The sequence below is a fragment of the Mustelus asterias genome, chromosome 6 (assembly GCF_964213995.1).
Source record: "Mustelus asterias chromosome 6, sMusAst1.hap1.1, whole genome shotgun sequence".
Lineage (NCBI taxonomy): Eukaryota > Metazoa > Chordata > Chondrichthyes > Carcharhiniformes > Triakidae > Mustelus > Mustelus asterias.
Window position 1 is genome coordinate 7,299,898 of NC_135806.1, and position 25,253 is coordinate 7,325,150.

At 45.6% G+C, this 25,253-nt stretch overlaps 1 protein-coding gene across 1 annotated transcript in view; it reads right to left on the minus strand.

The window, feature by feature from the left end:
- LOC144494755 (atrial natriuretic peptide receptor 1) overlaps window positions 1-25,253 on the minus strand; it is a 47,973-nt gene that overhangs the window by 16,434 nt on the left and 6,286 nt on the right. The window contains exons 4-16 of the mRNA XM_078214048.1: window positions 24,609-24,732; window positions 23,787-23,891; window positions 22,315-22,417; window positions 21,192-21,331; window positions 21,005-21,077; window positions 17,560-17,698; window positions 12,814-12,900; window positions 11,683-11,826; window positions 9,650-9,771; window positions 8,841-8,982; window positions 6,914-6,962; window positions 3,809-3,913; window positions 3,575-3,694 (exon numbers count right to left, since the gene is read on the minus strand). Of these exons, the coding sequence (XP_078070174.1) occupies window positions 3,575-3,694; window positions 3,809-3,913; window positions 6,914-6,962; window positions 8,841-8,982; window positions 9,650-9,771; window positions 11,683-11,826; window positions 12,814-12,900; window positions 17,560-17,698; window positions 21,005-21,077; window positions 21,192-21,331; window positions 22,315-22,417; window positions 23,787-23,891; window positions 24,609-24,732 (1,453 nt within the window). The remainder of the gene's footprint in view (window positions 1-3,574; window positions 3,695-3,808; window positions 3,914-6,913; window positions 6,963-8,840; window positions 8,983-9,649; window positions 9,772-11,682; window positions 11,827-12,813; window positions 12,901-17,559; window positions 17,699-21,004; window positions 21,078-21,191; window positions 21,332-22,314; window positions 22,418-23,786; window positions 23,892-24,608; window positions 24,733-25,253) is intronic.

Here is a 25,253-nt window from a genome sequence, read left to right on the forward strand (position 1 = left end):
TATTTAGCTCCAAGTTTGGACCGAAGGTTAAATCATCTTAAAATTATTTTTGGAAACAATTTCCATCAGGTCATCACCATTCACACATCTGTGGATGATGCAGGACCAAGATAAAAACTAGGAACAGAACCGGCCAACTTTACTGCCATGACCATGCCTGCTTAACAGAATAGGCATTGCCTACTCACTAGCAGTGGCCATACCTAATTTCCACAGGAGGACTTGCTCACTGACAGCCAATGGCTCCACCCACTTACAGCCAGAGGACCAGCCTACTCTCTGTCAGAGGATCTGCCAATGTTCCAGTGGATACTTCACCCATTCACTGCCAGAGGACGTGTCTAGGCTCCAGTGGAGACTTCATGCCACCGAGCGCTGAAGGCTCCATGCACTTATTGGCAGTGGCCATGCCTACTTACCACAGGAAGGCCTGCCCACTCACAGCCAAAGGACCTGCCCACCTAGAGATGGATGCCACACCCACTTACTGCCAGATGACGTGCCCACATTACACACACCTTATTTTGGAACAACCTTTAACTTAGAGAGACAGGGCTACAAGAGACAGTTTGAGGTTTCCTCGTGATCTTTCCATCCCTCAAACAAGGAGTGATTATTATTTCTCCGGTAAGCGCGTAAGTTTAGATCTGGTGGCAGCTCCAAATCCCGTGGCTGAGTTGCTGTTTGCAGCTCTTTCAATGAATGTGATCATTTAGCCACTAGTTAATGGTTTAATGCCTATATTTTTTGATGCGTTTTGGAAGTGGATGAGGAAATGTGCACACGTACCCAGGGATATGCAAGTAATTGGCACATTGAGTCGAACAGCACAGATGTAGGCCATTCAGCCCATTATGCCTGTGCCAGCTCTTTGAAAGAGCCATCCAATTAGGTGCACTCCCTTGTTCTTCCCTTTTCAAATATTTATGCAATTTCGCTTTTCAATCATTACTATTTTTACGCTTTTGACGATCGAATCTGCTTCCAGCAGCTTTTCAGGTAACGCGCTGCATATCGTGAGAACTTGTTTTATAAACATGTTCCTCCTCATTTCCCCTTTGGTGATCCTTGGTTTTGATGCTTCTCCCTGTTGGTGCAGTTTCTCTCTATCTAAACACTCCCTAATTGTGAACAGCTCCACTACATCTCCTCTTAACCACCCCTGTTCTTAGGAGGATGACCCCAGTTTCCCTCGTCTCTCCATCCAGAATTGCTAAGAGGCAGTTTCTTGGTCAATTACTCATGGTGCCACCCAACCTCCTCAGGCTCAGAAAACTCTTGGGGGATTATCTTGGACTCTGCTGCCTGCCAAATGGATTGTGTGGGTGTCTGAGGGAGAATGGTGCAAATCACGGAATAATAGGACATAGAATGGGCCATTCAACCCATCACGCTTGTGCTGGTTCTTTGGTTAGAAATGCTTTTCCACCGTGACGATACTGTGCCTTTAAGAAATGTACTTTAGTCATGATTCTGCGCAGGATGTTTCTAGCTGTCCCTTCCACTTTGTCAGAGCTGTTGTGTCTACCGGCATCCTGTATTGTTACTGCAGCAGCATAGTTGTTTCGAATGGCTAGAATGTTGGTTTTATTCGATGAATCTATGACTAATCTGAACTAATGCTGTTCTGCTGTTTTCCGCTGGGATTTTGCAGAGTGGGGCTTAATTGGGATGATTGACAGGTATGGTCATGTGATGGGGAGGCTGGGCTTTCAGGCTTAGATGCTGCTTTTGAGTCGAGAGAGAGGAATCTTTCCCCTCTTTGACGCTGGAGACTGGAATCTGCCAGGAGATAAGTTTCTCTCTCAGAGATTCTCCACTTGGCCCACATTCTCCACTTTGATTTCAGTTACGTGGGTAAGATGGGTATAGCGGGATATGGGGCAAATGCGGGCAACTGGGACTAACTTAGGGGTTAAAAAAGGGGTGGCATGGACAAGTTGGGCCGAAGGGCCTGTTTCCATGCTGTAAACCTCTATGACTGTATGATTCTGCTGTATGAGAGTGGACCTTTCTCTGAGAGTTGCTGCTTTGGAAACTGCTGTCTGGATCTCTGCCAGAAGTGTTAAATGACTGAAAATCCAGCATCACGTGAGTACACTTGTTTTCGTGCTAACTAATTCTGAAGAAGGCAGTATGTCTATGGGGTATTGCTATAAAATTGGAACAACAGAGTTAGCAAGCTGCTAGGGATTATATTTTGCTATGCTTAAGTATTTTAATTGGTAAAAGTTATATTAATTCTTTTTGTTATATTCTAACTGTGTTCTTAAATAAAGTTTGGTTTGATAAAAGCTTCCTAGTGGGTCACTTGAATCATACCTGGAGTGAAACACCTTATCCTCACTCTAATGCCAAAATCAAATGCAGAAGTTAGGGTCTAGGCTAACTGCATTATATACCTTAGTGTTTCTGGTCAGGGACTTAACAACACATTTTGAGAGCGGTTAAGAATAATGGCGCAACAGTAAGATAGCAAAAGGACAAGGTAACAAACCACCTTAAATACATTCTGGAGTTCAGGAGAGACTTCCCCGGAGAGTGGCGAGAATGTGGAACTCACTACCACATGGGAATGGTATGGACACATTTAAAGGGAAGCTGGATAGGAACACGAGGGAGAAAGCAATAGGAGGATAGGGTGATCATGTGGAGCATAAACACCAGCACAGACCAGTTGGGCCGAATGGCCTGTTCCTGTGCTGTGTATTCCATATAAGACCATAGACCATAAGACATTGGAGCTGAATTAGGCCATTCAGCGCATCGAGTCTGCTCTGCCATTCAATCATAACTGATATTTTTCTCATCCCCATTCTCCTGCCTTTTCCCCATAACCCTTGATCCCCTTATTGATCAAGAACCTATCTATCTCTGTCTTAAAGACACTCAATGACCTGGCCTCCACAGCCTTCTGCGGCAAAGAATTCCACAGATTCACTACTCTCTGGCTGAAGAAATTCCTCCTCATCTTTGTTTTAAAGGATCGTCCCTTTAGTCTGAGGTTGTTCCCTCTGGTTCTAGTTTTTCCTACTAGTGGAAACATCCTCTCCACGTCCACTCTATCCAGGCCTCGCAGTATCCTGTAAGTTTCAATAAGATCCCCCATCATCCTTCTAAACTCCAATGAGTACAGACCCAGAGTCCTCAACCATTCCTCATACGACAAGCTCTTCATTCCAGGGATCATTCTTGTGAACCTTCTCTAGATCCTTTCCGAGGCCAGCACATCCTTCCTTTATACGGGGCCCAAAACTGCTGACAATACTCCAAATGGGGTCTGACCAGAGCCTTATACAGCCTCAGAAGTACATCCCTGCTCTTGTATTCTAGCCCTCTCGACATGAATGCTAACATTGCATTTGCCTTCCTAACTGCCGACTGAACCTGCACGTTAACCTCAAGAGAATCTTGAACAAGGACTCCTAAGTCCCTTCGTGCTTTGTGCTAAAAATATTTTGTGTAACAATGAACCTTGGATTTTGCAGAAACTGGGAAGATACTGGCACTTGCACATACTGTGATTATACTGTTTAAAATAATAGATACATAAATCCCAATTTCCTATCAGTACCAGGGTCATCATCATGTCCACAGGGCTGACTTTATTAGGGTTAATTTTATGCAGGTATTTCTTTATTTGTTCAAACGTGGGTCGATTGGTTGAATTCTTCGTCTGGCATTTCCTAATCAGCTGTGGGGCAAAAGGAGAAATTTGTAAAAGAACAAGGTTTCACTCACAAAGTTGTTTAATAATTCGATATTCGCTTGGAAGTTGATTTTTTTTTGTTTGTGACAGCTTCCTTACCATGACATACTCAGCGGGGCATGGACAGGCATTTTCCGATTTTCCACTTATTAATTCCAGTAGCGGTGGACACCGGCCACACTCGGTAAAATTCCCATCTTCCTTCTGCATTGCAATGTAAGGATACACGTTAAACAGTCTCTCGTGATCAAGAGCCGTGTCACAATTTTCTCCGCATCACACTGGAGCATTCTCAACCTCCTGCTCCTCTGTCGATGCCGACCATCGAGGCAAAAAGTCCCTTCTTCCCCTCAAAGTTGCACAAATTTTCCAACTCGCCGCTTGTGCCGCGTGCGTCAGTGAGTCTGCGGAGATCTTATTGATGCCTCTTCGGATATTTTAAGGTTGGTGGAGGAAGAATTGCCCCAGCAAACAAAGAACGAAGATTTGATAACCAAAAGATAACATCGAGTGACCACTAAATAATTAATCGCAACAGTGGCAAGGGGCAAAAATACCTGGAGGGATTATTTTGGACTTCACCGTTTGCCTAATGAATTGCATCTGGATATCGGAGGGAGAACGGCATAAATCAGAGTGTGATGGAACACAGATGGAGTCCATTTGGCCCATCATAGCTATGTTGGCTCTTTGGAGGCGCTTTCCAGTTAGTCATGTTCCCCACCGCCCCCCCAAAGCAAATATTTATTCAGCTTTGCTCTGAGTATTATTATTGAATATTACTATCGAAGATTGCTATTGAATTTTGATACTGAACTCGCATCCACAACCCTTCCTGAATAACCACAAAAAATGGTCTAAAACTATTCTACAAATTATGGGGAAAGTGGTTATTCCTCAATGTGGCATTGCTGAAGGGAGACAAGGGCAATAGCCTTCTATTGAGGGACACATTAAATGAGGGGAGCCTGTGGCACAGTGGTATTGTTACTGGACTAGTAATCCAGAGCAAGATCTGGGGACTTGGGTTCAAATCCCAGGGCAGATGGTGAAATTTGAATTCAATGAAGATCTGGAATTAAAAATCTAATGATGACCATGAAATCATTGTGGATTGTCATTAAAAACCCATCTGGTTCACTAATGCCCCTTCAGAGAAGGAAATCTGCCATCCTTACCTGCTCTGGCCTACATGTGACTCCAGGGCCACAGCAATGTGGTTGATTCTTAACTGCCCTCGGGCAACGAGGGAGGGGCAGTAAATGCTGACTGGCCAGCGATGCCCATGCCCCATGAATGAATAAAAAAACCCCACCTGGTTTGCTAAAGTCCTTTAGGGAAGGAAATCTGCCTTCCTTACCTGGTCTGGCCTACATGTAGAACATAGAACATTACAGCGCAGAACAGGCCCTTCGGCCCACGATGTTGCACCGACCAGTTAAAAAAAAAACTGTGACCCTCCAACCTAAACCAATTTCTTTTCGTCCATGAACCTATCTACGGATCTCTTAAACGCCCCCAAACTAGGCGCATTTACTACTGATGCTGGCAGGGCATTCCAATCCCTCACCACCCTCTGGGTAAAGAACCTACCCCTGACATCGGTTCTATAACTACCCCCCCTCAATTTAAAGCCATGCCCCCTCGTGCTGGATTTCTCCATCAGAGGAAAAAGGCTATCACTATCCACCCTATCTAAACCTCTAATCATCTTATATGTTTCAATAAGATCCCCTCTTAGCCGCCGCCTTTCCAGCGAAAACAATCCCAAATCCCTCAGCCTCTCCTCATAGGATCTCCCCTCCATACCAGGCAACATCCTGGTAAACCTCCTCTGCACCCTCTCCAAAGCCTCCACATCCTTCCTGTAATGTGGGGACCAGAACTGCACACAGTACTCCAAGTGCGGCCGCACCAGAGTTGTGTACAGTTGCAACATAACGCTACGACTCCTAAATTCAATCCCCCTACCAATAAACGCCAAGACACCATATGCCTTCTTAACAACCTTATCTACTTGATTCCCAACTTTCAGGGATCTATGCACACATACACCTAGATCCCTCTGCTCCTCCACACTATTTAAAGTCCTCCCGTTAGCCCTATACTCAACACATCTGTTATTCCTACCAAAGTGAATTACCTCACACTTCTCCGCATTAAACTCCATCCGCCACCTCTCGGCCCAACTTTGCAACCTGTCTAAGTCTTCCTGCAAACTACGACACCCTTCCTCACTGTCTACCACACCACCGACTTTGGTGTCATCAGCAAATTTGCTAATCCACCCAACTATACCCTCATCCAGATCATTAATAAATATTACAAACAGCAGTGGCCCCAAAACAGATCCCTGAGGTACACCACTTGTAACCGCACTCCATGATGAATATTTACTATCAACCACCACCCTCTGTTTCCTATCCGCTAGCCAATTCCTGATCCAATTTCCTAGATCACCCCCAATCCCATACATCTGCATTTTCTGCAGAAGCCTACCATGGTGAACCTTATCAAACGCCTTACTAAAATCCATATATACCACGTCCACTGCCTTGCCCCCATCCACCTCCTTGGTCACTTTCTCAAAAAACTCAATAAGGTTAGTAAGGCACGACCTACCTGCCACAAAACCATGCTGACTATCACCTATCAATTCATTACTCTCCAAATAACTATAAATCCTATCCCTTATAATTTTTTCCAACATCTTGCCGACAACAGAAGTGAGACTCACCGGTCTATAATTCCCGGGGAAGTCTCTGTTCCCCTTCTTAAACAATGGGACAACATTCGCTAACCTCCAATCTTCTGGTACTATACCAGAGGCCAACGACGACCTGAAGATCAGAGCCAGAGGCTCTGCAATCACTTCTCTTGCCTCCCAGAGAATCCTTGGATAAATCCCATCCGGACCAGGGGATTTATCTATTTTCAGACCCTCCAGAATATCCTGCACAGACCCACAGCAATGTGCCCTTCTGAAACTGCGATTGAATTTTATTCTGTAGACAAGTGCTATGGAACCAATGTAGGTGGAGTTAAGCTACAGAGCAGCCACGAGCTAATTGAAAGACGGAACAGGCTGGAGGGGCTGAATGGCCTCTCCTTCTTCCTATGTTCTGAACAGAAATACAATTATGGAGCAGGGCATGGGTCAAAGGATAGGGCTGGATTCTGCCTCACGTTTTAAATCAAACTTACCGGCACAAGGTCGCTTCTGGTTGCAATTTCTAACAGAATGATGCCATAGCTGTAAGAACCACAAAATCTTTCTTTAGTCGTCATTTCCAGAAAAGATAGGTGCCAACACAACACTTCAGTCTTGGCCATGAAGCTACAATGATCCCCATTTTATTCTGGCATCACACATGCTGTACTTCAATACATTTATTTTATATCATAGAACATAGAACATAGAACAGTACAGCACAGAACAGGCCCTTCGGCCCACGATGTTGTGCCGACCTTCATCTGAAACTAAGATCAAGCTATCCCACTCCCTATCATCCTGGTGTGCTCCATGTGCCTATCCAATAACCGCTTAAATGTTCCTAAAGTGTCTGACTCCACTATCACTGCAGGCAGTCCATTCCACACCCCAACCACTCTCTGCGTAAAGAACCTACCTCTGATATCCTTCCTGTATCTCCCACCACGAACCCTATAGTTATGCCCCCTTGTAATAGCTCCATCCACCCGAGGAAATAGTCTTTGAACGTTCACTTTATTTATCCCCTTCATCATTTTATAAACCTCTATTAAGTCTCCCCTCAGCCTCCTCCGCTCCAGAGAGAACAGCCCTAGCTCCCTCAACCTTTCCTCATAAGACCTACCCTCCAAACCAGGCAGCATCCTGGTAAATCTCCTCTGCACTCTTTCCAGCGCTTCCACATCCTTCTTATAGTGAGGTGACCAGAACTGCACACAATATTCCAAATGTGGTCTCACCAAGGTCCTGTACAGTTGCAGCATAACCCCACGGCTCTTAAACTCCAACCCCCTGTTAATAAAAGCTAACACACTATAGGCCTTCTTCACAGCTCTATCCTATTCCTCTTTGTAGAATTTCCATGTCCAATTCATCCTTTCCAGCTAAAATGGAGGTGTCATTTCCTTTCCTCCAATGGTGCTCCACTGACTCAGGTTGTGTACAGGAGACCGAGCGAGGTAGAGATTTCTAGAATCGTAGTCATACAGCACAGAAGAGGCCCATTGAGTCTGTACTGACAATAACTACCACTAAAATCACTCTAATCCCATTTTTCTGCACTTGTCCATATCAGATATTTCAAGTGCTCATCCAAATATATTTTAAACATTGTAAGGTTTCCCGCCTCCACTACCTTTCTGGGCAGTGCATTCCAGATTCCCATCACCCTCCGAGTGAAAAAGTTATTTCTCAAATCCCCTCTGAATCTCCTGCCCCTTACCCTAAAACTGTGCCCCCTTGTGATTGACCCCTCAAACAAGGGGAACAGCTACTCACCCTCATCCTATGCCTCATAATCTTATACGCCTCAATCATGTCCCCCCTTATCCTTCTCTGCTCTAAAGAGAACAATCCAAGCCTATCCAGTCTCTCCTTATAGCTCCAATGCTCCATCCCAGGCAGCATCCTTGTGAACCTCCTTCGTATCCCCTCTAGTGGGACCTTGGGCTAGATTTTCATGTTGGGCTCAGGAAATGTGAATTGGGCCACTTCCTGGCTTCAGAAACAAAAGCCTGTCATCTCTGCCCAAGTTATGTCTCCTGGAGATGTGGGCAGGCAGGGTAAGGATCACCCGAGTTTCAAGACAGTGTCAGAGGAGTGTGGGTGCCAAGAGGGGCCTGGTCAGAAGGCCTGCCTCAATTCACTGGGACATCGGCCCAGTTCTGCTACACTGTTTTTATTCCCCCCAACCATCACCCCATCCCTCACATATCCCCATGCCTCCTCATCCCATGCCCACCCTAACACGCCTCAAATCCCTCATGTCCCTTCTATGCCACCCATGAATCAACCATACCAGATGTGCCCCAAATCTCTGAAGCGGGATTTGAATCCACTGCTTCCTTATTCAGAGGCAAGCGCATTAACCTTCTGAGCCACAGTTCAAATTACATCCATTGGATTCATTCTCCGAGTTACCTGTACACATCGGTAGTAAGGGTGGGGTCAAAATTTGGTGTCATCTGGGCCTCAGGAGGTAAGTATACCTGGAGCAACCTCTGGTGGTAAATTGTAGGGGGCTCTGCAAAGTCCTCCTTTCTGTAAGTTGGCAAGCAGAAATCTGGTGGAAAAGACAGGACGCATTATGAATGCAGGACACGGATTTAGGGCAATTGAAAGAAGAAGCAGAGAGGGAGATGAGGAGAATTCAAGCAGCATGTTGTTGTGAGAGGGCAGATTCAATGGCAACTTTCAAAAGGGAATGGCATAAATATCGAGAAGGAAACATGTTACAGGTTAATGTGGAAAGAGCAGTGGGGGAGTGGGACTAATAGGAGAGCTCTTTTAAAGAGCCAGTATAAGAGCCAGTGGATGGCACAGTGGTTAGCACTGCTGTCTCACAGCGCCAGGGACCCGGGTTCAATTCCAGCCTCGGGTCACTGTCTGTGTGGAGTTTTCACATTCTCCCCGTGTCTGCGTGGGTTTCCTCCGGGTGCTCCGGTTTCCTCCTACAGTCCAAAGATGTGTACATTGGGTGTATTGGCCATGCTAAATTGCCCCTTAGTCTCCAAAAACGTGTAGGTTACGGGGATTAGTGGGGTAAATGCGTGGCATTATGGGGATAGGGCCTGGGTAAGATGCTCTGTCAGAGAGTTGGTGCAGACGCGATGGGCCGAATGGCCTCCTTCTGTGACATCCGATTCTACAATGAGAGTCTTTGAATACTACGAGGCTCTGGCAACTGGCCAGTTAACTGTGTGCTGACTTTAGACACTGCCATTCCTCACCTGTAAGTTTGCAAACCCAGCGGTCATCGATCACTGCGTTGGTGGATTTTAACTTGCCGTGGTAAATTTTTTGCTGGTGTAGATAAGCCATCCCTCTGGCGATGTCGGTCGCAAAGGAAAATCTGGGGTGAAACCACAAAGGGTTAACCGGCATTTGTCAAATAAATTGCACAACACTGAAAGCACAATTGTATCATTTAAAATCGTGCCAGATCATCACCGTTATTTCAATTCTCAGGGTTATTATCTTCATGACAGATTATCTTTGGCAAACTAATTTTTGGTTCTTGACAAAGTACACAATTTGGACCTAGATTTTATTGTCAAAGTAAAGGTGAAGCTAACGGTGCTATCTATTACTCATATGAAACGGTGTAGCAACATCAGGCAAGGGACAGTTCAATGTGATTTGGAGGCGGCACAGTGGCACAGTGGTTAGCACTGCTGCCTCACAGCGCTAGGGACCCGGGTTCAATTCCCAGCTTAGGTCACTGTCTGTGTGGAGTTTGCACGTTCTCCCCGTGTCTGCGTGGGTTTCCTCCGGGTGCTCTGGTTTCCTCCCACAGTCCAAAGGTGTGCGGGTTAGGTTGATTGGCCATGCTAAATTGCCCCTTAGCGTCACGGGATGTGTAGGTTAGAGGAATAGGGTAAATATGTGGGGTTATGGGAATAGGACCTGGGTGGGATTGTTGCCGGTGCTGAATCGATGGGCCAAAAGGCCTTCTTATGTACTGTAGGGATTCTATGATTAAGTATAGAAACCTAAAAGTTACTGTGCGAGGTGTGACGCTCAGCTGTTAGCTTCACAGAAACAGCGGCCGGGAATTTGCACCCACTGGAGTGTGTGCCCTTGGCAAGCTGGGAAGTGGGCATCAAGGCGCTGTGATTGGCCCATGAATGTCATTTAACACTGGCTGGCAGCCAGCATCAAAGGGGCACTGTGAAAGGCTCGGCGCTGGCAGGACGAGGGGGCAAGAAGAGAGTGGCACCAAGATAAGGGAAGGTATGGGCTGGGGCTTCTAATGGGCTCCCTCAAGGTGGACAGCTGCTGTGGAGTTGAGTTCAGATTAAATCTCGGTGAAAGAATGCAGCAAACTAGGTCTACATAACACATTCGCACACCTGACTGCAGAACTCGGAAAACCACAGCCCCTACAAAATGTTATTTCTGTCCTGACATTTCATGGATCAAAATTGTTTTTTTTAATTCATTCGTGGGAAATGGGCACCACTGGCTGGCCAGCATTTATTGCCCATCCCTAGTTCCCCTTGGACAGGCAGTTGAGAGTCAACCACATTGCTGTGGTTCTGGAGTCACATGTAGGCCAGCTGGGTAAGGACGGCAGATTTCCTTCCCTAAAGGACATTAATGAACCAGATGGGTTTTTCTGACAATTGACAATGGTTTCATGGTCATCAGTAGATTCTTAATTCCAGATTTTTTTATTGTTGAATACAAATTCCATCATCTGCCGTGGTGGGATTCGAACCCGGGTCCCCAGAATATTAGCTGAGTTCCTGAACTAATAGAGTAGTGATAATACCACTAGGCCATCGCCTCCAACTAACTAAAGCACAACTGGATGCCTGGCCAATTGACCCACCTGCCAATCATAAAAGCAAGTGGGCTTTGTAAGACGATTTTCAATTGGCTCCTTAATGGGCTTAATTGCCGGCTTAATTGACACAACGTCTTCTCATACAATTTCCAATTTCATGCACTTCCAGGTCGGGCCCATGTCCGCCAAAGCAATGTAAAATTCTGGCCAGGATCTCGGTGTCTGCCTCACTAGGCACTGTGGTTAGCACTGCTGCCTCAGGGACCCGGGTTCAATTCCTGGCTTGTGTCACTGTCTGTGCGGAGTCTGCACATTTTCCCGAGCCCGCGTGGGTTTCCTCCGGGTGCTCTGGTTTCCTCCCACAGTCTGAAAGATGTGCTGGTTAGGTGCATTGGCCATGCTAAATTCTCCCTCAATGTACCCGAACAGGCGCTGGACTGTTTTGCAGTGGAATTCTCCACTCTAAACCCTTACCTGAAACCCCAGTTTAAGGGGATGTCTTCATTGAGGAGGACATCATTCAGGCTGCCTTTTGGGCAATACTCTGTTATTATTGCCACATTTGGAACTTCAATACAACCCCCAATAAACTTGCAGAGGTTTGGATGGTCAAATTCACTGTCAAATCCAAACAGGTACAAATGATAAAGTTAACAGTTTGCTTAAACTCTTGGTTAACAGTACACGTGTGCCTGGCAGAGAAAGAAAACCTTTCATTTCTATAGCCCTTTGCATAAGCTCAGGCTGTCCCAAAGTGGATTACAGCCAATGAAATACTGTTGAAGTCACTGTTGCACAACAAGATCCCACAAGCAGTTGATCAGATAATCTGTTTTTTTTGGTGAAGTGGCCTGGGGGATATTTTCTGCACAGTGGCAGCAGTGTGTACCACCCTACAGTGTGTGTACCATCCAGGAACTCAACAAGTCTGACAGCATCTTCCAAGCCTGCGACTGTTACCTTCTAGAAGGACAAGGGTAGCAGACACATGGGAACACCACCACCTGCAAGTTGCCCTCCAAACCACATATCATCCTGACTTTGAAATATAGCAGCTGTCCCATCACTGTTGCAGGATCAAAATCCTGGAACTCCCTTCCAAACAGCACTGCGGGTGTAGCTACACCACTGTGGATGCAGCTACACCACTATGGACTTTCAAGAAGGTGGCTCTCCACTACCTTCTCAAGGGCAGTTAGGGATGGGCAACAAATGTTGACCTTGTCAGTGACGCCCACATCCCGTGAAAGAACCATGAAAACAGTGTAAAGGTCGGGAATCAATTTATTTTTAACTTCTTCTCCAGAATGCCTCTCGTGCTTTCCTGCTTCCATCTGCAGGACTTGGAGGTCCCATTGGCTGATGTGGAGGTTTGAGGCCTAGCACTACCAATAAGCATGGGCTCTACAACAGAGCACTGGACAGGAAGCCACACGGTCCACCTTCACAAACAGGTGTGGGACAGCTGAATGGTGTCAGTTTCTGTGAATCAGGATGAAGCAGATGGTGCGAATGGCCTCTTTTCCTACTCACTTACCAAGGTGACTGGAACTCAACCAATCAGAACACCGTACCAGTTAAGCAAAGATGCCATTTGCGACTCACCGGACAAGTTTCACCTCTTTGCGAATGGCTTTGGAAAGGGTAAACGCTCTTTTCTTCATTTTCTTAATGGCAACAGTCCGACCATCACTGCAATGGCAAAAAGAGTTCAGAGTGGTGGGTTTACACATTTTATCATTAAAGATTACCGCTAATAATGATTTCAGATCACCAATTCAACCAACTGGGTTCACAGTGAAGCATCTATTTATTGCAATGTTGACAAATTATACAAAGGACAGAGGAGAAGGAGTGGGGTTAATTATTTATCATTATAATAATTATTTATTTATTAGTCACAAGTAAGGCTTACATTGACACTGCAATGAAGTTACTGTGAAATTCCCCGAGTCGCCACACTCCGGCGCCTGTTCGGGTCAATGCACATGACCATTGGGGTGTGGGGTTGTTTGGGGGGGGGGGGGGGGGGGGGGGGGGGGGCGGGGGGTGGATAAAGAAGCAAATTCCTCGACATGTACTGCGACGTGTGCACATGATTTCAGAAGTGGAGCTGTAAACAGGCGCTATATCAATGCCTGCAGTTGTATCTAACCCTTGTTGTATCACAACAGCAACTGACATTAATATAGCGCCCGTGAGGAGAGAAACAGACTTAAACCGAGAGACAGGTTGAAGACGTTTCATCAAAAGTGGAAAAAGTGAAAGAAGTAACAGGTGCTAACAGGGAGAGAGAGAGAGACGGAGAACAGGGTGGGGGGAGAACAAAAGGGAAGGTCTGTGATTTAGAAGGCAGATGGGATTGAATGACAAAGGGGTTGATGGTACAAGACAAAAGGAGATAATATTGGGACAAGCAAATAAACAAAATGTGGGACTAGAGGAGGTGTGAATGGCAGCAGTGGAATCACCCTGACAAATGTCTGCGAAAACGAAGGCAAATATTCTGATCTGAACTCAGTGCTAATGTTGTACAAATGTCTAATTGAAAGATGAGGTGGCACGGTGGCACAATGGTTAGCACTGCTGCCTCACAGCACCAGGGACCCGGGTTCAATTCCAGCCTTGGATCACTGTCTGTGTGGAGTTTGCACGTTCTCCCCGTGTCTGTGTGGGTTTCCTCCAGTTGCTCCAGTTTCCTCTCACGGTCCAAAGATGTGCAGGTTAGGTTGATTGGCTGTGTTAAATTAACCCTAGTGTCAGGGGGATTAGCAGGGTAAATATGTGGGGTTACGGGAATAGGGCCTGGGTGGGATTGTGGTTGGTTCAGACTCGATGGGCCGAATGGCCTTCTTCTGCACTGTAGGGATTCTATGATTCAATGATTCCTTAAGCTTATGTTGAACTTCACTAAATTAGTTGAGGAGGTCAAGGAGACGCACGATGACACAGTGGTTAGCACTGCTGCCTCACAGCGCCAGGGACCCGGTTCAATTCCAGCCTTGGATCACTGTCTGTGCGGAGTCTGCACGTTCTCCCCCGTGTCTGCGTGGGTTTCCTCCGGGTGCTCCGGTTTCCTCCCACAGTCCAAAGATGTGCGGGTTAGGTTGATTGGCCGTGCTAAATTGACCCTTAGTCAGGGGGATTAGCAAGGTAAGTATGGCCTGGGTGGGATTGTTGTCGGTGCAGGCTTGATGGGCCGAATGGCTGGAGGGATTCTATGATTCTAAGAGAGAGGTCAGGGTGGGAGTGAGGCAGAGAATTACAATGACAGGTGGCTGGAAACTCATGGCTATGTTTGCGGGCTGACTGGGGGTGTCCCGCAAAGGGGTGGCCTGATCTACGGTCAGTCACCTGTGCCAGGGAGGCCGTACCGTGAGCAGAGACCACCTTGTTGTAAACTGAAAGGAGCACAGGTAGATCACTACTTCACTTGAGAGGAGTGTTTTGGACCCTGGAATGGGGAAGGCGGGGAGTAAAATGGAGAAGACATCATTGCTGCTGCATACTGCGAATCTCCATTAAGTTGCACTCCAATTCATTACATGGTGAGACAGTTCAAGTTCTGGTAACAAAGATTGCTCCATTTCTGCAGGACTTTCTTCTAGGTCAATGGTGAGCAGTTCGCTTTGCTGCTAAATTCAGGATAAATGTGTTCATTTCTATAGCGCCTTTCATGGCCTTAGCATTTTTCAAAGTGCTTTACAGCCAATTAAATGCTTTTTCAACTGTGGTCACCGTTTTAGTTCGGAAACAGAGCAGCCAATTTGCACACAGCAAGATCCCACAAACAGCGATGTGATGATGACAAGGTATTTTGTTAGTTGAGATATATATATTGAGCATGTCACCGAGAACACCCCCCCCCGCTCTTCATCAATGTAGTGGCCGTGGGATCTTACTCTTCTACCAGGGCAGCAGGGACTTTATCTTTAAGATCCTAGCTGAGAGACATCTCCGACAGCACCACACTACCTATTGTTAGAATGTAACCAATGATAACATTGGATCTGTTGTAGTGTGACCAATGGTAACATGCTGTAAGGGTCAGCTGACCCAGTAAACTATGTAACCAATGTCAAAATATGTGGTGGTCAGTTGACCAGCTGACTCAGTATAAATAAGAAGCTGCTGGGGCTTGTGGGAGCTTGGAATGGCTCAGGGGGGGGGCCTGAAACTACAAAAGGTTGTGAATGTAGCCCAGTCCATCACATAAACCAGCCTCCCATCCATTGACTTTGTCTACGTTTCCCGCTGTCTTGGGAAAGCAGCCAGCATAATTAAGGACCCCACGCACCCCGGACATTCTCTCTTCCACCTTCTTCCATTGGGAAAAAGTTACAAGTCTGAGGTCACGTACCAACCGACTCAGGAACAGCTTCTTCCCTGCTGCCATCAGATTTTTGAATGGACCCACCTCGCACTAAGTTGGTCTTTCTCTACACCCTAGCTAAGACTATAACACTACATTCTGCACTCTCTCCTTTCATTGAATCCTACTGTGCAGAAGGAGGCCATTCAGCCCATCGAGTCTGCATCGACCACAATTCTTCCCAGACCTTATCCCTATTTCCTTCTCTATGAACGGTGTGCTTTGTTGGTATAGGACGCAAGAAACAATACTTTTCACCGTATGCTAACACGTGACCATCATAAATCAAATCAAATCAAATTTAGTGTTGGAGTAATGAAGTTTCTTTATTAAACCTTTTTCTTTGATTTCTCAGTTGGAGTAAGTCTTGGTTTATTTTATTGCCTACAATGGAAGAGTTCCTTCTGGTGAATCAACATCTACAAGCTTCAACTTCTGGCACATTCATTGAAGGAAGCTGAGAACAAAACATGCGGCCAGCAAGTGAAGGGCCAGATTGGAAACCAATGATTTTCATCATCGCATAGGAGGCAGGAGCATGAGTAGGTCATTCGGCCCCTTGAGCCCGCTCCGCTATTCGATAAGATTATGGCTGATCTGATTGTGGCCTTAACTCCACCAGTCCAAAGATGTGCGGGTTAGGTTGATTGGCCATGCTAAAATTGTCCCTTAGTGTCCTGAGGTGCGTAGGTTCGAGGGATTAGCGGGTAAATGTATGGGGATAGGGCCTGGGTGGGATTGTGGTCGGTGCAGACTTGATGGGCCGAATGGCCTGTTTCTGCACTGTAGGGTTTCTATGATTTCTATGATTTCCTGACTATCTCCCACAACCTTAGACTCCCTTGTTAGTGAAGACTCTATCTAACTCCAGCCTGAATACATTCGATGCCCCAGCCTCCATTGCTCACTGAGGTAAAGAATTCTAAACATTTGAGAGATGAAATTCCTCCTCATCTCTGTTTTGAAACTGTGCGCCTTACTTCAGACTTCCCCATGAGGGGAAATATCCTCTCAGCATCCACCCTGTCAAGCCCTCCCAGAATCTTACACATTTCCCTAAAAATCATGAGAATGGAACCAACCAGCTCATCCTTTCCTCAAAAGACAAATCCCTCATCCCAGGAATCAGCCTGGTGAACCTTTTTTGGACAGCTTCCAATGCAATCCATTGACTCTGTCTACACTTCCTGCTGCCTTGAAAAAGAAGCCAGCATAATTAAGGACCCAACAAACCCCGGACATTCTCTCTTCCATCTTCTTCCATCGGGAAAAAGATACAAAAGTCTGAGGGTATGTCCCAACCGACTCAAGAACAGTTTCTTCGCTGCTGCCATCAAACTTTTGAATGGATCTACCTCGCATTAAGTTGATCTTTTTCTACACCCTAGCTATGACTGTAACACTACATTCTGCACTCTCTCTTTTCCTTCTCTATGAACGGTATGTTTTGTCTGTACAACACGCAAGAAACAATACTTTTCACTGTATACTAATACATGTGACAATAATAAATCAAATCAAATCAAAAATCAAAGACCTTGATTGTGTGAAATTCTTGAGTGCATGAAAAGCTACAACAGCAAAAGCAGAAAACAGCATAATCAAGGACCCCACGCACCTTGGACACACTCCCTTCCATCTTCTTCCATCGGGAAAAAGATACAAAAGTCTGAGGTTACGTACCAACCCACTCAAGAACAGCTTCTTCCCTGCTGCCATTAAACGTTTGAATGGACTTACCTTGCATTAAGTTGACCTTTCTCTACACCCTAGCTATAACTGTAACACTGCATTCTGCACTCTCTCCATTCCTTCTCTATGAATGGTATGCTTTGTATGTATAGCGCACAAGAAACAATACTTTTCACAATACATGTGACAATAATAGACCAAATCAAAAGTACTCTATGTTCTTCCTTGTGTAAGCTGACTGTACACAGCACTCTGTGTCTAGTAATGGATATATTCACTTTACTTACAATATGCCCGTCTGGGTAAAGTGCTGTTTTCTGGATGTGTTGAGTGCTCCTGTGCAACAGCTGACTGTGGTGATACAGCTGGCATTGGAATCACTGGCTCCATTTTGAACACTGACCACACTGCCCATCAGGGCGTGATCTGCAAGAGAAACATTACATCAGGAAGGGTGGCTTGGAGTGGACACAAAGCTGTGAGAAAAGCTCCACCGAGCAGTGCATGATTTTGTCAATTAGCTACATATAAATAGACGGTGGCTGTAAACTTCCCACCCTGCCCGCCGCTGGAATTGTAGCGGACGGGACAGAAAGTTCACCGGACCATTCGAAGGTCCGTTGAGCTTGAGTGGGAATTTCCGGTCTTGGGGCACGGGTGGTGTGAAAATCCTGCCCAGTGTTTGTTGAAAAGTAAGGAAGTAAAGGAATAAAATTTCACTCGCTCCTTTCATAGTCTCAGGAGGTTCTAAAGTGCTTTACAGTCAATGAAAGACTTCTTGAAGTCTAGTCACTGCTATAATGTAGAAACCAGGGCAGCACAGAAAGCTCCCACAAACAACATTATCACCTGTTTGGTAATGGAATGGCTATTGGCCAAGGCGTTGGGGATACCCAATTCAAAATTGTGCCGTGCTGTCTTTTACATCCGCCTGAGAGGATAGCAGGGTCCTTCCTTGAACATCCCATCCAAAAAAATCGGCACCTCTAACAGGGAGGGGATGTCAACTAAGACCATGTAGGCAAGTTCCTCCCTAGCCTCCCACAATGTCCTGGGATACACTTCATCAGGTCCTGGGGATTTATCTACCTTGATGCACTTTAAGATTTCCAGCACCTCTTTCTCTGCACCTCTCCTCAAGACATCACTATTTATTTCCTGAAGGTACAGCCGCCAATGATGGAGCCATGGAAATTAGAGATGTGGAAGAGGAGGATTTGGAAGAGGTCAGAATCAGAGGAGCATGGATATCTCGGAGAGTTGTGAGGCTGGGGGACATTGCAGATATAGGGAGGGGAAAGGCCATGGAGGGGTATGAAGACAGGGATGAGAATTTAAAAATGGAAATATTGCTAGACTGGAAACCCACGTGGGTGAACTCATGGGTGAAAAGGAAGTGGTTTGAGTTGGGATATGGGCAGCAGAGCTTTGAGTGAAATCAATTTGATAGTTTTAATACCCCAGTAACTGAACAATCCAGGAAGATACTGAGTAAAGTGGGTTACAATGATCTTTGAAAGTTTGCTCATTATTTTCCCTGTTGCTACATCTTCCAATCATGAAAATAATGTTGTGCAAATAGAACACACAACATACATAGAAAATAGAAGCAGGGGAAGGCCATTCGGCCCTTCGAGCCTGCTCCGCTATTCATTTTCATAGAATCATAGAATCCCTACAGTGCAGAAGGAGGCCATTCAGCCCATCAAATCTGCACCAAACACAATCCCACCCAGACCCTATTCCTGTAACCCCTCATCTTTACCCTGCTAATCCCCCTGACACTAGGATTAATTTAGCATGGCCAACCAACCTAACCTGCACATCTTTGGATTTTGATCATGGCTGATCATCAAATTCAATATCCTGATCCCGCCTTCCCCCATATTCCTTGATCACTTTCGCCCCAAGGTCTATATCTAATTCCTCTTGAAATCACACAACATTTTGGACTCTACTACATTCTGTGGTGGTGAATTCCACACATTTACCACTCTCTGGGTGAAGAAACTTCTCACCTCAGTCCTAAAAGGATTACCCCTTATTCTCAAACTATGACCCCCTAGTTCTGGACTTCTCCACCATTGGGAACATTCTTTCTGAATCTACCCTGTCTAACCTTGTTAGAATTTTATAAGTTTCCGTGCGATCCCCTCTCACTCTTGTAAACTCCAATGAATATAATCCTTCCTAACCGACTTAGTCTCTCCTCATATGACAGCCCTGCCATCCCAGGAATCAGCCTGGTAAACCTTCGCCCTTTAGAGTAAGAACATCCTTCCTCAGAAAAGGATATCAAAACTGCACACAATACTCCAGGTGTGGCTTCACCCACACCCTATACAATTGCAGTAAAACATCCCTATTCCTATACTCAAAGTGGACTGGGTGAATGGAGATTTAGAACATGGGAGCTTTCCTCAAACTCATGGAAAGTATTATCCTTTGTTTTTAACTCTCTATCTCCTGACCCATTCATTCACACTATTATGGACATGTAGAGCCACAGCAGAACACAGCAGAGTTTTATACCATCTAAGCTGTATTACAAGGCTCAAAACACCTTTCACCTTTGGAATTTTCTTTGAGTTTATTTACTATGATAGAACAGCTGAAATTACTGTTTTGCAGGACTTTCATGATATGGGAGTTTGTGAGAACTGTAAGTATCCATGAATCGTGCCTCAATATTGCCACTCAAACTCGCTCCAGGATACTGAGTTTGAGAAAGTTACCATGTTGGAGATATGGTTGATCTCACTCCGAGAACACGAGTTACAGGGGCAACCCGAATGATACAAATTAACAATACCACAGTAAATAGAACATTTGGACTAGATGAATGTGTCCAGGAAATCAATTCAAATACAAACATCCTGTGGGATTGTTACAGTGCGTGTACAGGCAGCATGGTGGCATAGTGGTTCGCACTACTGCCTCACAGCGCCAGGGACCCAGGTTCGATTCCCAGCTTGGGTCACTGTCTGTGTGGAGTTTGCACATTCTCCCTGTATCTGCGTGGGTTTCCTCCGGGTGCTCCGGTTTCCACCCACAATCTGAAAGATGTGCTGGTTAGGTGCGTTGGCTATGCTAAATTCTCCCTCAGTGTACCCGAACAAGCGCTGGAGTTTGACGACTAGGAGATTTTCACAGTAACTTAATTGCAGTGTTAATGTAAGCCTACTTGTGACACTGATGAATAAAACTTAACACAGCTTTATTTGTGTGGATCAAATCTTGAATTTTGAATTTTGTGGCTGGCTGATCTTTTGACAAAATTAAGAGAAAGAGAGTCTGTGTTCTAGGATAACATCATGGAATGGTTACAGTCAGTCAGAGACTGCAGACAAAAATCTGCTTGTCCGTGCCTTCACATATTCTGTGCAACTGACAGAGTCAATGTAAGCACATGTGTAAATAGCATGGAAGAATCTAATGAATGATCCATCAAACTCATGTCTACGGCCATCAACTTTATAGGAACGTACAAACTGTGGTAAACCACTGTTAGCTTATTACCTGTATATGTGACATGCCTGGACACATCCCTGCCGGCCCTACCCGAGACTCCTCCCCCCCCCGGTCCAGGTATAAAGGCGACTGCTCCCCACCCCCCTGCCTCCGTCTGGACCAGTTCATCGGCATGGGTGTGCTCCAGGTCTTTTGCTAATAAAAGCCTATTTGTTCTTGCATACAAACTAGTCTTTGCTCGATTGATGGTGCATCACAAACCTTGCTTAATTTGATTGAAGTCAATTATCCAGCTCTCGTCCCACAACATCTTTTGCTTCTGATACTGAAACCACTGAGGGAAAAAGGAGAAAGGAAATGTCTAATGATGCTGCACGTTCTATGTTGAGATCTATTCTGTTTATGAAAATGGGTAGAAGATTGCAGAGAACGTCAGAAGAAGGCCTACCACCACTGTAATGACGAAGCCAGCACACGCCAGTGAGATGGGGAAACTGATGGCCATCTTGACGGTGGCAGTGCAGTCACCACAATCTGCCGGACAAGTGGAGCACGTTTCATCCTCGTCACAGTTATCATCTCCACACACTCAGCACAGGGACAGAAAGATGCTGTTAGTACATTGTTACAGTGCTTGGTAATCAATAACATATTGCAGGTCATTTATAACAGGGAAACAGGCCATGCGGCCCAACTGGTCCACGATAGCGGTTACGATCCCCATGAGTCTCCTCTCACCCCCTCTTCGTCTCAACATCCGCTTCTACCCTTTTCTCGCAAACACCCTTCTCATGTTTCTCCTTAAACACATCGTGCAGTTGTCCTTGACATTTTCACCACACTCTCTGCACAGAGTAATTTCTCTTGTATTCCCAATTGAATCTACTTGTAGCTATCTTTCATGTTGAACCTTATGTTGTCTTAGATTGCCTATCCAAAATGGCCACCATTCTTCAGATGTCTACAAAGGTCATTGGCGGTGAAAGCTGCCCACAATTTCGTGAGGAAAGATCTGTCCGGTTTAATTTGTGAACTCAGGGAGTCACTGAGGCCCATTGGAGAACCATAGCCACAAAAGACTGTGGAGGCCTGAGCGATATAGCAAGTCTCACAACTTCACAATCTCCCAAAGAAGCACTTTCAGGAATGCAGTTACACTTATAATGTAGAGAAAGGCTGCAGCTAACTTGGCACAGCAGGATCCCACAGAGAACAACGGTGAGGGTGACCAAAACATTTGTTTCTTTTGTGATGATGGCCAAAGGATAAATATTGACCAGGTGTCTTCTTTCCGATTAGCGACTGTGGGATCTTTATGTTTCCTTGAGACGGCAGGTGCAACCTCGCTTTAATGTTTCCTCCAACTGGTGACACCTCCGACAGTGCGGCACTCCCTCAGTACTTTACAGCAGTGCCAACCACATCAGGCCGACTGATGAAACTCAGCCCTTGGAGTTTGCGAGTGAGAGGGGTCAACCTATTGAGATGGCATGGTCCCAGAAAAACTATCTGAATTTTGCAACACCTTTTTAATGGAATCAACTCTTTTATTGATACATAGCCTGAATTACCTCTCGCCGGTAACACCATGGTTTTAGCTTCCAGGGCAGCTTGCATCCGGCCCACCTTTATGTGAGCTATTAAGGAAGTTACACCAAGATGGACAAGGATCACCTACATTCAGAAAACACCAGAAAATAAGTTCAGTATAGTCTTAAACCTGTGCACGGTGTCACACATTGACAATCGCATTCCCTTTGTAAAATAGCTTGGCTCTCATGAGATGGATTGGCCGGGCTAAATTGTCCCTTAGTGTTCCAAGATATGTAGGTTAGGGCGATTAGCAGAGTGGGATAATGGGGATAGGGTGGGGGCTGGGCCTGGGTAAGGTCCTCTGTTGGAGACTCAGTGCAGACTCGATGGGCTGAATAGGGCTGAACCGGACATAGGGCGGCACGGTAGCACAGTGGTTAGCACTGCTGCTTCACAGCTCCAGGGTCCCGGGTTCGATTCCCGGCTCGGGTCACTGTCTGTGTGGAGTTTGCACATTCTCCTCGTGTTTGCATGGGTTTCCTCCGGGTGCTCCAGTTTCCTCCCACAGTCCAAAGATGTGTGGGTTAGGTTGATTGGCCAGGTTAGAAATTGCCCCTTAGAGTCCTGAGATGCGTAGGTTAGTGGGATTAGCGGGTAAATATGTGGGGGTAGGGCCTTGGTGGGATTGTGGTCGGTGCAGACTCGATGGGCCGAATGGCCTCCTTCTGCACTGTAGGGTTTCTATGATTCTAATAGCCTCCTTCCACTCTGTATGGATGCTATGAGTCTAGAAAAGGGGCACAGCTAATAAGGATCATAACCAGGAAAACACTAAGGGGTCTGTGTAATAAGTCCTCGGAGGCAGAAGTCCCTTCACCAAAATCCCTTTATTTACAAGTCTGACAGCAGCATACAGAGTGCTTTCAGTTCGCAGTCCACACTCGGAGTCCCAGAGGAACTGACACGCCTGGTTAGGTACAAAGCAAGAGGCTCCCTGATTGGCCCATCAATTTAGCCCTTTAATCAGTAAGTTCATATTCTAACAGGCCCACCTCCATTGCCAGATTAAAATCATTACAGTCTGATAAATTTAATTAATAATGTTATTGCTGATGTCCAGTATGCACTAGAATCCTCGGTTCTAGAAGGACTCAAAAGCTAGCTGTGGCTGGTATTTGTTCTCTCGCTGTCTTCCACCCTCAGGTTGTGTTTAGGACCAACCCCGATCGGGTGCAGTCATTACACCATGGAAGTCACAACTGTACGAAATTTAAAAGGAAACGGGACATTGACTGGTTCGTTCAGGTGTCTCAGTCTGCCGGGGAATTCATTTGGAAGAATGGTTCAATGATACAGTGATCACATGAAGCTAAGGAGCATCTCATTAATGGGGACATATATCCATCGGCCTGAAAAAGACAAATTATAAAACTGATTCTAAGAAATAGGCTCTGTAGTAGATCCCCTCAAAATCCTTCCCCTCGAATACCATCATATGTTGCTATGTTACCTTGGCTGTCCAATTTATTTGACTGATTTTCCCTGCCGTAGATATCGTGTGGGTTACTATCTGTCCGTCGTCAGGAATCCACGGTCCACATATCCCCCCTTTAACCTTCATTGGAGAAAGAAAGCACATTACACATCAGCACGATGCAATGACTGATTTAACCAACTCAAAAATAGCAAACAGTTCACTGCTCCACCCACTACACTGTTTCTCTTGCAAAGTAAAGGACGAACGAGACAGAGTTCACTAATTTGCATCTGCTGCTGAAAGAGACATTTTATTGAAGATTTCCATCAGGGCAAATGCAAGAATGGCAAATTTCAGAGAAATAAGTGGGTTTCCTCCGGGTGCTCCGGTTTCCTCCCACAATCCAAAAGATGTGCTGGTTAGGTGCACTGGCCATGCTAAATTCTCCCTCAGTGTACCCGAACAAGCACCGGAGTGTGGTGACTGGGGGATTTTCAGAGTAACTTCATTGCAGTGTTAATGTAAGCCTACTTGTGACAGTAATAAATAAATAGATAAATGAAGTTATACTACAGGAGAAAAGACTGCTGCTTGATTGGCAAGCTCACTCTGATTGGTTAAGACATTGACATGGAGACCAATCAGAGTTGACTCGCCAACCAGTCAGCACCCTTTCAGCCTGCTCCCTTTGAAATTTGGTATTCTTGCATCTGTCCTGATGTGTGCAAGACAAAAAGCTTTGAAAGCTTGTCCCTTTTCTCAGTTGCTCAAGTTCTGTGCTATCAAATGACGATTTGTACACAGTACATTCCTACCCACAAGAGTGTCAGACAGGGCACAGATCTGATCACTAACCATAAAAGCGAGTGGGCAGGAGTGGATGTTGGCATGATGCACACAGCAGTTATCTTCATTTGCATTCTTCCAATCTGAGGGACACTCCTTCGTTTCACAGAAAGCTTTGGCTTCGGTTGGATTGCTGGATTTTAACAAACGGATTAGAGTTAATGACAGAGATGGCGATTGTGACGCACCTTCTTGACTCACTGCAGTCCATGTGATATAGAATACCCACAGTGCTGTTAGAATTTGGACCCAGCGACAGTGAAGGAGCGGCGATATAGTTCCACGTCTGGTTGGTGTGTGGTTTGGAGGGGAACTTGCAGATGGTGATCTTCCCATGTGTGACCACCCCAACTGATGTGTAACTACTGGACAAATCAGATCCCAGGATGAAACCTGGCTTGATAGATCCTAACTTTTATTTTTTGTTTAGATAAAAGGATGGACAGAATCACAAGACTGCTGGTGATGTTTTCATAAAAGAATAAAACATTTACTAAATAATAAATGATTAATTATAATACACTATGCCATCTCCCTAATATACCTTTACAGGCAAATGCAGATTTGTAAGGATTACAGAATGTATCTTATACTCCCTTGTTCTCAGTAACTGTAAACTAACAGGCAAGATGTGGTCAGACACACCGCACTATG